Below are 18692 nucleotides of genomic sequence, written 5' to 3' on the forward strand. Positions count from 1 at the left end.
GGCCATGTAACCGTGTCAAATGCAGATCGTGTACATAACACAGAACACACCACCCGAATGAAGCCTAAAAGCTCTGCATTAGTTTATATACAGAGTTTTATTGAAAGTGCAGTTATTCAAGGGTAACCAAACAAGAAAACAATTAGAACAATTGACTGTATGTATACCTACCAAGAGAATCCCATACTTGAAAAGAAACTCATCATTCACAATCTGTGGCCTGAACACCTGGAAAAGAGCACAGGGAATTAATATACAGTGGTACCTCGGTATACGTCGTTAATTCGTTCCAGAAGGTAGGGCTTATACCGAAAATGACGAATACCAAACGATTTTTTCCCATAAGAAATAAAGGGAAAGGAAATAATCGATTCCAGAGTATAAGAAATGATATTTTATATGGCGTATTATACATTAATGAGGTTGTATACAATAATGTAGACATTACTTATTACTAAAATGCATACATAAATTAAAATGACATGTATACCAAATTCGACGTATTCCAAAGCGGTCGTATACCGAGATATGACTATATTTTTGGCACACAGGACTGCTGTACACAACTCATATGTAAATAGCTGTGATCATGATCAATGATCATTCATTGTTTGTGAAGTCATGTTGTGCTCATGAGATTAATGAGTATCAGCTACAAAAAGAACAAAAACACAATTCTTTCCACGAGCACAGTGGTTTTGAATGATACGTAAATATTTGTTTTGAACGATCACTGAGGAAAGGATTGGAAGAATAGTATGCGTGAGGTAATGTGCATCAGTTTGTGATACTTTATTTACCGTGCATTACTTTCATGCAAAAGGAACCTTAAGTGACCTCACAAGGCAAAACCACTTTCTTTGTGCCTCTTGTCATTCATGTAATATTTTGGCAAATATATCAGTGCTAATATTTAGCTCAAACATTAAATAATATTTTATGAATTCAAACTCATGGAAACATTTTAGTCGAATTAAGCACGTGACCCATATTTTGCAATAGTTTTTGCCTGAGGATTATGTTTTTGTAGCAATAAAATTCAATGTGTTCCCCAGATGTGTACAAAGTGAGATGAAGATGGTTCATGCTCCGGTGGTCCATTGTGGGGTGACCACTGGGCACAATCTCACCAACATAAAGGGAATACTTGGTAATCAAAACTAAAATTGACTCGCATTATAAACAACGAGCGGTTGGCTTGAGTTGGAAATAAATGCTATTGTGTTCACACTGACCTGTGAGGTGACAAGATGTAAGAGGACTGGCAGCATGGGCAGCTGATGCTTGAGCTGCTTGGCCTGGACTGTGGATGGGTGCCGCCTACCGGACACACTCTCCAGGGCTGACACAACCTCACCTGTCCCACAAAGACCCGACAAGTTCACGCATGCAATAGAGGTAAGTAAATGCAATTGCTTTGCACACAAATGTTGTGTGATAATATTTACAGGAGCAATGCATTATTTTGAGTATACTTGACAAAAATGTCTTTCCCATACTCAAGCAAGTATTGGATGGTGCTCATCTTGGTGTGTGGTCTTGAATTCCACATTTGTATTCCACATTACTATGGTGGGGGCCAGTCTATCCACAGGTCAACCACTGTTGTCTTCCCATAAAGCAGTGCTCATTTTACTGACCTCAGAGGGTTGATGGGCTCAGTCAATCCTCAACCAACATTTGAATGTGGAACTTGATTATGAGATGATGCTCTTACCACTCTGCCACTTGGCTAGATGAATTCAAATAATATTTTCTTTGCTTTGTCTAGAAGGCCTCACTGAGTTTAAAGGCACACTTTCCTTAGGGTGGTACTTTGAAATATGTGTTTAATTTCTAATTATGTAAAAGTATTTTTGCCTGTGGGAGGAAACAGGAATGTCCAGGGCGAACCCATGTTTATGAAGTACAGTAATAGCAAATATCTTACTGCACTGCCCCCTACAGACCTCTCATTACCATCAGGCTGGTGTGTCAATGTTCGTATTCAGTCATACCCCAGCTACCCTGATTTCGTACTTAGCCGGTCCAGAGCAACTAATTAAAAAGAAACGTCCGTGTATTAAATACAAGACCGTAGAAAATAGAATAAAAAATGTTACATACTAAATACCTTAGAATATGTTACGTAAAATAAAATGCAAGAGAACATGTTTAATTGTACGTAATCTTATAATAAATGTCGTTAAATTGTATTCAATTGTAATACGTTAGTGGTGGAGGAACGATGGTGGCGGGTGGCAGTGATAGGGGAGGGGTGGTGGGGATTGGAGGGCCCTACATAACTACTTTACAGCAGACAATTATATACCGTACACACTCTTGAATTTGGGTCTGCATAATAACACGCACGTACACTACATACACTAACATATGTATGACATATATACACATATACAGTAAATAGGATAATTGTCATTTTACACTTATTTTAATTTCAGACCAAGGCTATGGTTTCACTGTACAGGAGTTCATTGATGCATTCACAACCCATGCAGTTCATTCCACATTCACAGGTTCCTTACCAGTAAGCTGGGGCAGCTGGTGGACAATGAGAGTAGTGAGGATCTCCAGGCACCGGGACAGGTATTCGTGCCCCCACTGCTGTTGATCCTTACCCGGAGTTGTGCGTCGAGAGTCCCTCTCAATGTACATCACCAGCCTGTCAAGGATTTGAACGAATTGCTACTGTCAGTATCATCATCATCCCCATCATCAACAAGAAAATGAAGATCAATGGAAACAAACAGATTGGAAAGAGAGTGTCTCACTGATCATGAGATGGGCGCTAGGCAAAGTTCATCAACATTGGTACCCCTGAATCAGTGTTGAAAATTATAGATTACTATGGTAGGGCCATCTGGTTGGATGATGCTATCATTTGGGCACCTATCTCACAGTCTGAAAGCTATGAGTCTGAATAATCGTTGGTGGTTGACTAAGTAGATCAACTCCCTGGAATTTGACATTATGAATACCCCTTTGTGGGTAGCCAGAACTTTAATATTGACTTTAAAATACAAATATGGGTAATTAAGTTTGATGTGATAAATACCAGTGCGCTCCTACCTGGTGATTAAACTACACTGCACTAGGAACAGAGTGGTGAGCGTGTGTGTGACAGTGCTCACTCACCGGGACTGACAGCAGTAGAGCAGCATGTCGGGGTTGTTTTGCAGCACCTGATGGAGTGCCAGGAAAGCCTTGGCTCGGATTAGCACCGACGGACTCTCCAGCAGACGCACGATCTTTGCCACAAACTCCTGCCACACACAAATGGGGTCGTCAGCAGAGAAGCTTATGGGAGGACACAGTCGAATAATGAAATGGATGCTTTTTTATTTCATTACCATAGCTACATTTGCCTGTATCAGAGTGGCAGTTTTAGTCAGTTCCTGTACATAATAAGTAATTGAATCATCTCATATAACTGTTCTTTGTTCAAGACAATACATTGAGTTCATTCTATTTCCTCATTGACAAATTTTCAACATCATATTACATAGCCTGTGATATGCAGCTTAGAGAGGTACCTACTGCTGCTTACCTTTTTTAGGTTGTGTCAAACACCTTTTTAAAAATAAACCTGTGCCCAGCTCACAATGGGAAAGTCATAAAATAAAATACCAATTGCGGCTATAATCTCTCAGGACCTGATTAAAACAGAATCAAGTAACAGTGGGTGTCCTATGGAGACAATGGTGCTGACTATATTAAAGTGGAATATACAGCCATAGCTCAGGACTCCAAATGGAGATGAGTTCCGGCATCTATTCTTGAGTTTTGTTGTAGTAGCAATAGCTCATGACTCCAAATGGGGATGACCACCGGCATCTGTTTTTGAGTATTGTTATAGTAGTAACTCAATATCAATATAAAATGAAATCACTTTGGAGTTATTAGTGATACAGAATGGCAGTGTGTACACAGACGGGAAAGAGAGAGGACCTTCTCATGAACAAGGCGCTGGAGGTGGCCACCCGACGCCAGCATGATGCAGAACAGGGTGAGCAGGCACTGCTGTACGCGCGCAATGCTCGACAGCAGTGCCTCAAGCACAGGTGCCAGCCCCACCTTCTCCAGCACATTCTGAAAGCAGCTTGGCATGCGGCGGCTCACGCGACAAAGTGCCTACCAAACCAGGATGGGTGGAGGGGGGAAGGGAGGGCGCACACACAAGCATACACACGCCACCATAATCACCAATGCCATTTGCTGCGTATCCAGAGCCAATACAAAATATAGCCTCGAGCTGTAATTTGGGCTGAATTAAAATGTATTCCTATGAGCTGCATGGCTTTGTGCCATCCTCTATCGCTGCTGCCAATCCCTCCACGCTGCATGGTAGTGTTTACATTCGTAAAACAACAATTTATGGATGAAAGTCCAACTAATGCTTCACCTCCCATTACCACGGTTGGCTACATACAGTGCGAAAGAAGTTCAACATACATACATACACTGCACTTGAGAAACTTAGAATATTAACAATAGCCACAAGTAATAGTGAAAAGTTGAGTACATGTATGTGCAACATTATAACTGCAAGTCATCTTATCCACTACAATACATACATAATTAGGAATATTGTAAATATTTTTAATAAACATTGTGATTAATCCATGGGGTTATTGCTTATTTTATTGTCATTTACTTCTATGGTTCAAATTAATGTTGAATTGTTATTTTCGTAATTGGTGGCCGAGAGCCACTGGTGGAAAGTTCACATTACTTTGGTGGATGCCAGTTTATCCATAGGATATTCACTGTTGAATTCCAACACAATAGTGTTCATTACTTTGGCCTTACTTGATGATGGGCTGAGTCAATATCAAAGCAGGATTTGAACTTAAAACCTTCCAATAGTTGGGTGCTCTACTAACAGTACCACCTGGCTGGATTTATCAGTTAAAGGTACAGTGTTGCATATGCAATCAACTAAACATGTAGTGCTATTCCTTGCATCATGTGAACATACTAATTTAAACTGTACAGTCACTCTGCACATAACATGGAAATACAACTCACATAAACCATACAACCATCACCACAGGACACACGATGAAGAAATTATCATGACAACACACACATGGCACGAGCACATGCACATCAAAAGCACCAAAAAAACACGGTAACATCAAAGAAATATATTTGGGTGTATTGTGAATGTGGTGAGCAGAGGGAAGGCATCTAAGTGTTAGGATATATTGTAAAAGGGTGTAGCCAGGGGGCAGGTGTCTGCCTTGTATTACTATTGTTTATGTTTTGACATCAATTTAACAACCACTGACTTTTTTGGGGCTGTAAGCCAGCACATCTGTGCTCCTGGATGCAAGCCTTTGGGTGAAGATGCCAAAACTCAATGGTTCCTTCAACAAGGGTTTTCAGATGGATCGAGTTAAAATGTGTGAAAATGTGAAGTACAAAGATAATAATGTAGTTATGGAACTAACAGGTAACATATTTTTTTATTCTTTACAAACACTGCATTGCTTGCAGCGGTAGAGCAGGGGAGTGAGGAGTAAGCACTTCGCAAGATGCATGCCAAGTCAGCTCCAATTGTTGCATGTTTAACTTTCCAATATTTGTAATAAGGTCTGTATTTTTTACTTAATATTAAAATGTTTTGACTTGCTGTGTTTGGATATTTGAATGTCTGATCAGATTGCATATACATTAACATATTTTAATATGTGCATATATATTTATCCACAATTCACAACTGCAAATGAAAATGAGTTAAGGGTTGGCTCAGTCCAACGCCAATGCAGGTCAACAAAATGGTATTAACGCATTGCATGAAGTCGACATTGGTCATCTTAGGAAGATAATGGTCCCCGTTACATGAACATTTTCACAAATGGCTCAGGGTTGTCAAAGTCGTTTGAGCAGACACTTGATTATTAATATTTATATAATAATTCATTCAATAATATTAAAACGTATTAACTCAATGTACAAAAAAATGTTGCGACAACAAACTCACAGAGATGGCAGTGACACGCAGGGAGTCGACGGTGCAGTGGGTGAACAGGTACCACAGCATGGGCCCCACCTCTGCCGTCTGAAAGCCGCTCGTCTGCGCAGAGGCTCCACTGCACACATTCTCCACTACTTTTGCTGCCAGGTGGTTCGTTAGAGGCTCCTCCTGCTCACCAGGTTTCCACAGAGCAGCCCATGCAAACCCAGGAAAAGCACCACTATCTCGAAATGGTCTATTGAACTCCTTTAATTAGCTTGCTGACCTGGTAGTACATTGCTGAGATAAAGTCAATCTAGATTTGAAGTTTTCATGACTGCAGGGATCCATACTCATTGGTTCTTTCGGTAAAGTCACGTGACTGCACCGAAATTGATTTCTCTAAAACGAAGGTACTTTGCAAACCCACTGGCTATCAACAAAGATTTGTTCATGAAGCCATCTATATATACAGTGAGGGAAAAAGTATTTGATCCCCTGCTGATTTTGTACGCTTGCCCACTGACAAAAAAATGATCAGTCTATAATTTTAATGGTAGGTTTATTTGAACAGTGAGAGACAGAATAACAACAACAAAAATCCAGAAAAACGCATGTCAAAAATGTTATAAATTGATTTGCATTTTAATGAGGGAAATAAGTATTTGACCCCTCTGCAAAACATGACTTAGTACTTGGTGGCAAAACCCTTGTTGGCAATCACAGAGGTCAGACGTTTGTTGTAGTTGGCCACCAGGTTTGCACACATCTCAGGAAAGATTTTGTTCCACTCCTCTTTGCAGATCTTCTCCAAGTCATTAAGGTTTCGAGGCTGACGTTTGGCAACTCGAACCTTCAGCTCCCTCCACAGATTTTCTATGGGATTAATGTCTGGAGACTGGCTAGGCCACTCCAGGACCTTAATGTGCTTCTTCTTGAGCCACTCCTTTGTTGCCTTGGCCGTGTGTTTTGGGTCATTGTCATGCTGGAATACCCATCAACGACCCATTTTCAATGCCCTGGCTGAGGGAAGAAGGTTCTCACCCAAGATTTGACGGTACATGGCCCCGTCCATCGTCCCTTTGATGCGTTGAAGTTGTCCTGTCCCCATAGCAGAAAAACACCCCCAAAGCATAATGTTTCCACCTCCATGTTTGACGGTGGGGATGGTGTTTTTGGGGTCATAGGCAGCATTCCTCCTCCTCCAAACACGGCGAATTGAGTTGATGTCAAAGCTTCCTTTTGGTCTCATCTGACCACAACACTTTCACCCAGTTGTCCTCTGAATCATTCAGATGTTAATTGGCAAACTTCAGACGGGCATGTATATGTGCTTTCTTGAGCAGGGGGACCTTGCGGGCACTGCAGGATTCCAGTCTTTCACGGCGTAGTGTGTTACCAATTGTTTTCTTGGTGGCTATGGTCCCAGCTGCCTTGAGATCATTGACAAGATCCTCTCGTGTAGTTCTGGGCTGATTCCTCACCGTTCTCATGATCATTGCAACTCCATGCGGTGAGATCTTGCATGGAGCCCCAGGCCGAGGGAGATTGACAGTTATTTTGTGTTTCTTCCATTTGCGAATAATCGTACCAACTGTTGTCACCTTCTCACCAAGCTGCTTGGCAATGATCTTGTAGCCCATTCCAGCCTTGTGTAGGTCTACAATCTTGTCCCTGACATCCTTGGAGAGCTCTTTGGTCTTGGCCATGGTGGAGAGTTTGGAATCTGATTGATTGCTTGCTTCTGTGGACAGGTGTCTTTTATACAGGGGAGCACTCCCTTTAAGAGTGTGCTCCTAATCTCAGCTCGTTACCTGTATAAAAGACACCTGGGAGCCAGAAATCTTTCTGACTAAGAGGGGGTCAAATACTTATTTCCCTCATTAACATGCAAATCAAATTAGAACATTTTTGACATGCGTTTTTCTGGATTTTGTTGTTGTTATTCTGTCTCTCACTGTTCAAATAAACCTACCACTAAAATTATAGACTGATCATTTCTTTGTCAGTGGGCAAACGTACAAAATCAGCAGGGGATCAAATACTTTTTTCCCTCACTGCACATATACAGACACAGACCCAATTTCAACCGAGAAGATGGGCACAAACTGAGCAATCATTGGAAGGACGTTATTAACCAGTTTAGGTTGTGTCAAGTCATAACTGGCTATGGTGTTCCCTATTCTACCATCTTCCGATGTTAGTTGTTATTTTCGGCTCTCTGATTTTACATGAACAGGTTAAATTTCTCACACTAACACAGCCACCTCGCTCGCTGACCTCGAGGTTACTGCTCTGCGATCTGCCATTAACATGCTAATCTCTCACATTAACATAGCCACCTCAGCGTGCTCGCCGTGGAGGCCACTCAACAATCTTACATGAACATCCTAATTTTTACCTGGCAGCCCTTTGATGGTGAAAAACCCACCACTGTCGCGGTCACTGCCCACCACTTACATTAACATTTGCTGCTGACATTTGGGCTCCGCCCATTTCAAACCTTTATAAAGAGTTTGCCTTTAGAAGCTAACCCCCGTTTCCTGATGACGACTGCTTGTGTTGCCATCGAAACGTCATAGTTTTTTTGTTATTTTCTTTGAACCTATCTACATGACTTTACCGAAAGACCCAAAGAATATGGCTTGAATATATTAACAAGACTAAAGTCACTTCCCATTGCTCACTGGACCAGCAAGGCACCTTGACTTATTATTTTAATAACGTATTGATTGATTGATTGGAGAGATGCATGAATCAAACTGTCAACCAATAGTAAAACTGGCTCAGTAATAAGGGTATTCACAGTAAGATTACCCATCTATCTGATATAAAAAAAAATGGAACTCGAATGAATTCAGTGGTAATGTAAACATTTTTCCGCGTGTAAAAACAAAAGGGAAGTGGTGAACATTGCAGGCCGTACCCCATCACGTAAGCATCGCAGTACCACAGTGAATGCAGCACTTGGGATATGCCAGCTCTCATTCGATACCCTTCTCTTCTCCTCCTGCATGGTAGATAAAGACAAAGGTCCTTCATATAGCATTAACACACTTTTGGGGAAAATGCTGTTAGCGAGCACCGATGAAGGCCGGCACGGCACATGACGGGGTGGGTGGCCAACTCCACACTCAGCTGCCTTGTTTCCCGCATGGCCATGTTTACACATTTCACCAGATACTCATTTGAGACTCAGTCGACCAGTACTGATTAAAATAATTGTCACTGGAGTTAGCGTGAGCGGGAGTCGAACTCGGCTCACCGGGTTCATAGTGCAGTGTGCCAACCGCTCTGATACCGCTCCTCACATGGTAGAAACACACACACATCTATATAAAGACTTTAATCTGTATGTCTCAAAAACCTCGAGGGTACTTCTCGACAAGGTAGAAAGCTGAAATGTGGTACATAGGTAACTTTTGGGACACATACAATAGAAAAAAAAATCTGAATATCCAAGATTTTTTATTTTAAGGTCCCCAAATCTCGATTTTAAGTACCCTATAAAATGTTTGCACGTGTCATTCAGAAACTGTAAAAATATAACATTGCGTTTTTTTTCTTTTGATAGAGCGTTTCACAGAAAATAAAAAAGTTAAAACCATTGTTCTATCTTATATTGTTTTTGAGATATTTTGGATTAAACCGGTTTTGAATGAAAAAATACGCATTTCATTACGTTAAAATCTGAATATTTAGAAAACGGTAAAAAACAGGAGCTTCCTCTCAGAGAGTATTAAGTTCATAATTTATGGTTCTTTCTAGCAAAAAAAGGAATATTTAAATTGAACGGTTTCCGATAGGTACGTCTTTAAATTGAAGCAAGTCGTCAACAATTTTAGTTTTTTTGCAGAAAAATAAAATGTTTTGACTAGTTAGTGTCTGTAGATAAAAATTGTAAAAAATCATATCTGGTTAATTATTATATTTAGTGAAAACTTTTGCCTGGTGAAGACAGGCTTCATGAACTAGTACAAAATAATTGACAAAAAGAGCATTCATCTTTAATATATAAATGCCATGGTGCTGAAGGTAAATGATTTACTGAAAGGTATACAAACAGTGAAGTTAATGCTTTTTAAGCACTGAATGACACAGCTAATAAAACGGACCACATAGTAATTGATATTTGTTACTGATGAAACACATTTACTCTGGTTATTTTTAGACTCCATAACACATCCATGACACAAGTGTTTAAAACATCTTCTTGAAGAACATCGATCAACTATTCCACATGCATTCTCCTCCAACTTTTCTTAATAAAGTCGAGTTTTTTGGAGATTTCGGCAGCTGCCACATGATAAATGGTTAACCAACACACAAGACATGACCACACGTGTCACCCTGCTCCAACCAATTACATTTTCATACAGCAGCCATACACATCGAGCACACAAGACAATTCTTAGATCGGTGCTAAAGATATCATAAAAAGGTACTGTACATGGGAATATCATAGGATACATTTTACAATGTCTTTTTGGATGGCTGGCTAGATGAGGTTGGTTAGATGTTTGAGATTACTTGGAAGTTTGGGCAAGTTTTATGCAAGAGGAAATTAAGGTGGCTGGGTAGCTGGTTGGTGCTGGTTTGCTGGATGGGGTTAGTTATCTAATTAGACAGCTGGTTTGGGGTGAATTGTTACAGTTAGCTTCAAAGTTGCATTACTCGTTGAGAATGGGGTCAAGGTTTGTATAATGTTTTTTGGTTGAGGTTGGATGCCAGGTAGTTTATTTAGGCAGTCTTGCTGGTGGTAACTGGCTTGTCTATTGGCAAGATGGGTGGGATGAATAAGGCTTACCTGTCTCGTGGCAAGGCACATGAGTTCCCCTAGTGCAGGCAGCAGGCACTGCTTCAGCTTGCTGTTCCTATAGCTCTCGCGCACCAGCTCCGTCACGGCAGTCATGGCCTTCCATCAAGAACATGCACACAATGGGATAGTCTACACACTTGCCTCATTCTATGCACCTATAAGCCCAAGAAATTTATATTTACTAGAATTTCTGCGGCCTATGGCCGCCTCATTCTAGCTCCTGCGGGGAGCTTCTCGGGGCTTCACGCCTCGCCTATCGACCCCACTGATGTCCTCTTCTCCCCCCGCTTCCCCCAATGTGTGCAGATACTACTGACTCTATTGGATGTAGGGTGTGTAGGCATATAAAATAAATGTATTTTTTCGGGGGTGGTCAAATATTTTTTGAGGGGGTCGGCAATTTTTGCAAACCTGTTAGATCAACTTTTTACCCACACATCTGGGGGGTCCACTTTCTGTAACTTTTTCATTCAGGCCTTCTTAAAGGCTCTTATCATTTCATTGACAAACGGACAAACGTAACGCCGGGCTTTTATGATAGTGCGATACGCTATTAAATGTATGTTTCAAATGTGCAATGTCTGCCATGACATGATACATCATGGCCTATGCTTTTACATGTCATATATTCATTAACATTTTCTTTCATGCAGCTAGCATTCTCTGACTAGGCAGCTGTAGGATTGTTCCACCGAATCATGTAAACTGCATGAGTGGTGGGTTCACTGACTGGTGCCTGTTGAATAAAACTCTAATGTATATTTTTCTACTTATAAAACAAAAAATTACAAAGTCGAAATTGAACTTGAGGTGCTTTAAGGAACAACGCTAGGCTGTTCATATGACAACATGTGTTATTGCTTTACAAAATTGTACAAACTTCCATGACTGCAAATGGATGACAGACTGACTTAAACCCACTAACCAGGATTTGAACTCGATTATAAGCCCAGCACATGCTATCCACAGTGACACATGGTCATCTGGACGGCCGAGTTGTTGAGTGATATTTTAGCATCTTTAACGATATTCACTCATCATCTCGGATCACCCACTGTGCCCATTAAATTTCCACACCTCAGATATCACGGTGGTATCCTTGAGCTCCGTGGCATGATGGGCCAGCAAAGCCAGAACACGAGCCGACTTCCCCCGGCTGAGTGCGCACAACCACACCACGTGAGACACCAATCATGCACAACATTACTATCACAGCAAACACGCCACCTCAAGCAATATTCAACCATCATATGATTAGAGTAATCACACCACACCAATATTATAATTGCATAAAATATCTCACATGGCACTATCATGACCGACAGCACACTTTGTAAATAGTATAATTATATTTCCACAGTCATACTCAGCAAGCAAAGTACAGATACAGCAATATAAATACACCACGGCACAGCAAGCACAATTGAGATTTATGATACATTTTATAAGGAAAATATGTATAGTCATTATAATATTGTATTTTTCCTATTTTGGAAGTGGGTAATTACCTATTTGAGATTTCCAAAAAATTCCAATTTCTACTTTTTCATTTCTAATACCGTTGTAAAATAAAAATTGGCAGCACTGTTCAAAAGCCCTTGACTCGCAATCAATAAGATTGTGAGTTCAATTCCTGGTCTGAGGTTGATGAAATGAGTACAACTTTGGGAGCCAATCGGCAGAGACTGACCCCTGTCATAGGAATTAAGAACTTCCACTCCAGGCTCAACACTGTCAATGAAAATGAACACCACTCTCATGCTTGTCTGAGCAGGGATACACTTTATCGTCTGAATCAAACATATACATACCTCTTCTTTGGTTCTTTCGGTAAAGTAACGTAGAATGAGAATAAAATAATAAAATAACACAATAAAATTCTCACGACGTTTCGGCCACAACGCAAGCGTCCCGACAGTTCTGTACCTTTCACCTGAAGACGGCCGCTTGCATTGTGGCCGAAACGTCGTGAGGATTTTATTGTGTTATTTTATTATTTTATTATCATTCTACGTGACTTTACCAAAAGAACCAAAGAAGATGAATCCTTGCAGTCACGAAAGCTTCAAATCGAAATATACATACCTACGAGGTATATGCTGATTATCTTCCTCAAGAGATTGTGTATTTACATAGGATGTCATATGGTTGAAATAAACACATGTATTAATTTCATAATTAAATGAGTAGAACAAACAGGTACTCACATGTCCCAGTTTTGAGCAGACTGCAGCTGCTGGATCAGCACTAACAACTGCAAACACGTAAATATAATTATCGATTACTGAACATACCATGTATGTAATTTAAAACAGTAAGTGTACCCATTTTAAAATTACTCCACTGATAATGGAGAATATGCGTGAACCATGTAAACCAATTTACTTAGATTTAAATGAAAACTTAGAATTGTACCCTTTGAAACGATGATTTATGTCCAACTTTGCCCTGAAGTGTTTGAATAAGTTGGTGCCCTAATTTAGCAATAGGTTTAACACTGAGCAAAAGTTGTGCTATGTGTAAGCTGGTTGTTGCAAGGGAAATTTAAGAACGAAACAGGATTTCTACACAAATCTGGCTGTCACATGATGATACTATTATTTGTAATTACTGGCGAAACGTCGTACTCTGATTGATTGTAAATGTTGTGGGTTTACTCTCCAACACACTGGTGTGCTGTACTAGTAACGAATTGGCATGTTCTGTTTACGTGACAAACATCACTAAATGTCCGTGTCAGGTGGTGGCGGGTTTAACGACACATTTATATTTATGCGATATAACCCAAAACAAAAGCTGTATTATGTAAATGTAATGTGTTCTGCACTGGATTAGAACCAAAAAAGAGAGATGAACATTGCCTGATTCCTTATTTGAGCAGGAATATACTTTGAAATGAAATGTTGTACTTTTTTTTGCAATCTCCATCTAATTGAAAGAAACACAGGTACTATGGCATGCTCAAATTTGTAATTTTATGAGTGCTATGCGCAGGGGACCATTTCACGATGAGTGTGGTGAAAGAGATAATATTCGTGCTATGTAGGGGTGAGCATTTCAGAAACAATTCTAGTTTCACCCAGAAAAACATCCATACGTTTGAAGACTCTTTTCAGGAGGGACATTCTCTGATGTTAAGCCCATGTATTTATTGTGGCAAGATTCATGCAAAAAGATATACCTATGCATATCAGGACAGAACAATCAAACTGGGCCAGATTTTTCAGCAACCAACTTGCTATACTGTCACCTACACGAACCACTTTCATAACCTCCAGGTAGGTGTCTTATGTGCTATCTCATCGCATCAACCCCCAAACATACTGCCAATCCGCTGAACTTCAGGCGTGCAAATGACACCCCCTCACCAAATGTGAGTTGAGAAGACGGTTGGCGGCATGTGGATGCGTGCTGATGATGCACAGGTAGCACAGGAGGTTGAGTCGTGTGCGTGGAGAGCCTGACTTGTCAGTGGCTGCCATCGTGCCGCACAGCTGCTCCAGATACCGGGCCAACTCCAGTTCAGGCAGGTACGCAAGCTTCTCTCCTTTTCACAGTGGAAAACAAACTTACCAGATCAATATAATGATAATGCTTTGTGTGTAAAGACAATGAGGATGTTGAAAAATAACGAGAACAAATTGTTTGGAAGTGCATAACTTATGATACATTGAATAACAACGTAGTTTAAGTGGCTACATAAAAATCCAGGGTATATATACAAATGACTTGACACACTTTTCTTGAGATGGCACTTTATTGAAGACACGTTCACTTGACATCAGGCGGAGACCCCACTGCAACAGCCCCGAGTCTCCCGCGCAACTCCCTTATATATCAACCGAGGACACGTCCCCCTTCTTGATCATTCTCGCTGACTCTGGACGTTCGCTCCACCTGCAGACTCTACCGTACTCTTCCGTCGCCTGACAACGCTCCCTTCTCGATCATTTCCGTAGCCACCAGTCCCTTCGCACTCACAACTGATACCCCTGCCATTACCTCCCGCGGCCACTAGTCCACTCACAGCGCATGTCGGCTCTACTGTCATTACAGATACATCCCATCAATAGTCTTTCTGTGAATAATTAGACCTCCTTTGCCAGTACCAAAATGTAATAATAGGGTTTTTCCCCTTTTTTCTGGCAACAAAACTGAAACCTTTTTACAAGGATTCATGTCTGCATTAACCACAATACCTGCAGCCAAAATGCATTTTGACTGCAGTCAAAATACCTGCAGGTATTGTGGTTAATGCAGACATGAATCCTTGTAAAAAGGTTTCAGTTTTGTTGCCAGAAAAAAGGGGAAAAACCCTATTATATCTTTCTGTGAACTTTAGTTCTTTGAACTTTGATGGCTGTTGTCCATATTTTGTGTGTGAGTTCATCGTAGTTCCACTGCCTCAGTGTTTTTATGTTTCTTGTTTGCATTGTAAAGCAATTTGATGTATTAGTTCCATATTTAAATGCTCATAGGAATTAAATACAACTTTGAAGTACCCATGGTTAAAGCAATTTCTGAAGTATTGTGACTTGACAAACTCATCCCTGTTTACCAATTACTTCACAAAAACACTATTATAACTTTAGTTTCTAAATTCTGTGTATTAAAGTTGTGTGGACTTATAATTCTGGTGTAATTACCTTGAAATAATGCTGTTTATAGGGAATACATTAACCACCTAGTCTGGATTATATAATGATGTGACATCAAACATATTTCTGTGTTGTCATCTTCCTGGTGCTGTTATCTGACATTATGTGGTACACTGCTCAGGGTGAGTTCTGAATGCACATTTTTTGCTCACATGACATAATGCTGATAGCAAATTAGAAAAATAATGTATATATAAAAAAAAGTTAAATAGTATACATGCTTTTGCACATTGTTTACACTTTTGATGTAACCACTTTTTAATCATCATTAGCCATTATCTATCGACTAAAATGATGAGGACCTAGCAATGCCATCGCGAACTCTCACGGTGAAATGCTGTTACCATTCGCCTCACTCTTCACAGCAGCCACCCTCTTGGATGCATTCTTTCCTTTGGCTGCCATTGTTACCAGTCTCGTTCATCACCTAGCATGCAATCTTGTGGTGTATACTGGCCAAGCCTGTTTACATGTATTTATTACCAATGTCTATAATGTGTGTTTGTTCCCTGATCCACATATTCCTTTTTCAGTCTCTGAGTAATTCCAAGCAAGGACATATAATGCCCATTACATTATTGTAGTATATCGAAGGCTCTTCCTATAGTCATGTCTTTAATGTTTTCCTTTCGCAAAGGATTAGCTCCTCACCTGTAATAGCAGGGACACCAAGGGTCTTTGGGTCAAACTTTACTGGTACTGGCTTCAGGATCTATGTGAAAAAAACAACACATATAAGAAACGATAATTTGTTTTTAATAAAAAACGTTCAAGTAAACATACTATTTTAAGGGATATGTTAATACAACAAAGAAAGTCAACAACTACACGAGTTGCTATACAAAAGCTGTATTAAATTCATGGCAGGCCTCAAATATTACACAATAGTGACTCGGGGCATCAGGTTTTAAACTCACCCATGACAAAAAACATGGGCCGAGATGACAACAAGATTACACTGCAATATAATGAACAAAATTGTTCATGAACAACTAATTCCCAACAAAAATACCCGATAGAAGTACACAAAATAACGCATGAACATATTTGGTACAATGCTTTCGGTGGAAAAAAATAAAGGTCTTCATTTAGTTAAGAATTAAAAATAAGCACAGAAACAATTAATCAGTGTCGCACAGGCATTCTTGGTTCAGTGTTACATCATGTTACTGGGCTTGCCAGCATCAGCAGTACTAACCCAAATGTAGGCGGTCATGCTGATGCTGCTGATGAGCATGCATTTAAGTGATACTTTAACAACAAACCAAATAGCCTTTAACAAAAACCTATTTGTGTGATATATTGCATTTCAGTTTCAAATACAGCAGTTAGTAGTGGTAATGAACTTTACATTTATATGTAAATGAGTGTATGTCAATGAGCTTTGAACCGATTAAAGAACAACTTATATGTAACATGTAGAAGCCAACTAACATACAGAAGAAGACAACAGTTCAATGTTTATTTTTCAATTATAAAGCAATATTTTATTAATTTTCCTTTTAAATTAAGCGTTTGTATATAGTCTGTGTAGGATGATGACGTTTTAAGACAGTCGTGGAAATTTTACATTCCCAAGGAAGGAGATAATGATCTATATAGGAATGAATTCCTGCACAGTGGTACTTATTAAATGACCCCCAATAGATATTGGGTTTAGTTGACCCCTTATGAGGATTTTAACTTGCAAACCTTTAATCGTGAGATAAAAACGTCAATAACAGCATATTTAGACACTGTTGATTCCTATTCCTATTAAACAATTACCTTGGGGTTATCAATTATTGGAGTGATGAGCAGGTCTGACTCATGAAAAATCAGCTCCCATGTAGAAAAGACCTGCTCGCTGGCTTGCTGAAACAAGAAACAACCATTGCAAAGGGCTTCACTACAACTAGCTACTAACATGCAAAGACCACATATTCATGGCATGTTCAATATTAGCATGACTGCAAAACATGCACAGAGCCTGGTATGCATTTGTGAAATTCTGTACAATCCATTATATTAAAATAGCCATTAATATTGTATACAGTTAAATCATGTTCACTAAAGGAGCAAATGTGTGCCTTCTGCTGCTCAAGGTATTCATCACAAAGAGACAAAAATAACAGAAGTACATTGCATGAACAGAAGAGTAGCCCTCTCGTGGCTAGCAGATGTAGACATTGGCATTTAACTCCTGAACATATTCCAAAATGCATAAATATACCAGAAATATGGACTTGTATATGCATAGCGTGGCATGATATTTGCAAACTCATTTTCTATTGCATTTCCTGCAAATTATAACGTCAGTCTCGAAATGCCACAGACGGCAACCCATCTGCCTACAATGAGAGCACGTGGTACATTCCATTCAGCCCTGACTTGAATCATCCATGAGCAAAACAACACCGAGTGAACTGAAACCTGCCCAGCCACATTTGAATGTGGCACAGCGTGTTTGCTCAAAAGTGCAATGTAACGCGCATTAAGAAACGCGTGAGAGCACGAACCTGCGAGGCTGTCGATGCATCTGCAGTGCCTGCCGTTCTGGGAGGCTGTCTCTGTCCGGCTGACCTGGCCCGGCTTGGGGTACCTGGCGGAACGGCAGCACTTGGACCCACACCTGCCCGGGATCGTGAACTAAGGGAGATCAAGGGCCACAGCACAAATAAAAAGGAGCATTGTCCAACATTTTACCATATTATGCTATGTATTACAAGGAAGTGTACATGACGGACGTTTTTATCATTGTTTGTGCACCAGTGCCAATGGAGTTCTATAATTTACGTTACAGACCACAGGTTAATGATGAATGTCATCTTAAACTAAAATGCAATTCAAAAAATAAAACTGAAGGATACTCCATAAACGTCAATACAAAGTAGATTCGAAGCTTTCGTGACTGCAGGAATTACTCTTTGGTTCTTTCGGTAAAGTCACGTAGAAAGAAATAAAATAAAATAATAGAATACGACGTTTCAATTGCAACACAAGCAACCATCATCAGGTACAAATGAATGAGAAAACAAACATAGTTGACTTGGAAATATAATGCAATACAACACAGAGAGTCGACCAACACAACAGTCAACTCCCCACCCGGTTGATTCCTTTCTTCCAAAGAGTGCTAAATTTGAGAGAGAGACAAAACATAGACCCGGAGACACACAGACAGACATACAAGCAGAGAGAGACTCACACAGAGACAAACAGAGAGAGACACACACATAGGCACACAGAAAGACAACGTCTCTGTGTCGAGGCCTTA

The 18692-nt window shown here is 40.1% G+C and overlaps 1 protein-coding gene across 4 annotated transcripts in view; it reads right to left on the reverse strand.

Moving 5' to 3' along the window:
* The window catches only part of ULK4 (unc-51 like kinase 4), an 86541-nt gene that overhangs the window by 47509 nt on the left and 20340 nt on the right, over window positions 1–18692 (reverse strand). For all 4 annotated transcript variants that reach the window (XM_032959493.2, XM_076071312.1, XM_076071311.1 and 1 more), the window contains 14 exons: window positions 17935–18064; window positions 17204–17290; window positions 16088–16148; window positions 14147–14325; window positions 12986–13032; window positions 11856–11934; window positions 10767–10874; window positions 8886–8969; window positions 5987–6148; window positions 3949–4131; window positions 3136–3263; window positions 2526–2662; window positions 1236–1357; window positions 172–228 (listed from right to left, as the gene is read on the reverse strand). In XM_032959493.2, coding sequence (XP_032815384.2) covers window positions 172–228; window positions 1236–1357; window positions 2526–2662; window positions 3136–3263; window positions 3949–4131; window positions 5987–6148; window positions 8886–8969; window positions 10767–10874; window positions 11856–11934; window positions 12986–13032; window positions 14147–14325; window positions 16088–16148; window positions 17204–17290; window positions 17935–18064 — 1564 coding nt within the window. The remainder of the gene's footprint in view (window positions 1–171; window positions 229–1235; window positions 1358–2525; window positions 2663–3135; window positions 3264–3948; window positions 4132–5986; window positions 6149–8885; window positions 8970–10766; window positions 10875–11855; window positions 11935–12985; window positions 13033–14146; window positions 14326–16087; window positions 16149–17203; window positions 17291–17934; window positions 18065–18692) is intronic.

This window comes from Petromyzon marinus, chromosome 2 (assembly GCF_048934315.1).
Source record: "Petromyzon marinus isolate PM22_M1 ecotype Great Lakes invasive population chromosome 2, UKy_Petmar_22M1.pri1.0, whole genome shotgun sequence".
NCBI classification, from domain to species: Eukaryota; Metazoa; Chordata; class Hyperoartia; order Petromyzontiformes; family Petromyzontidae; genus Petromyzon; species Petromyzon marinus.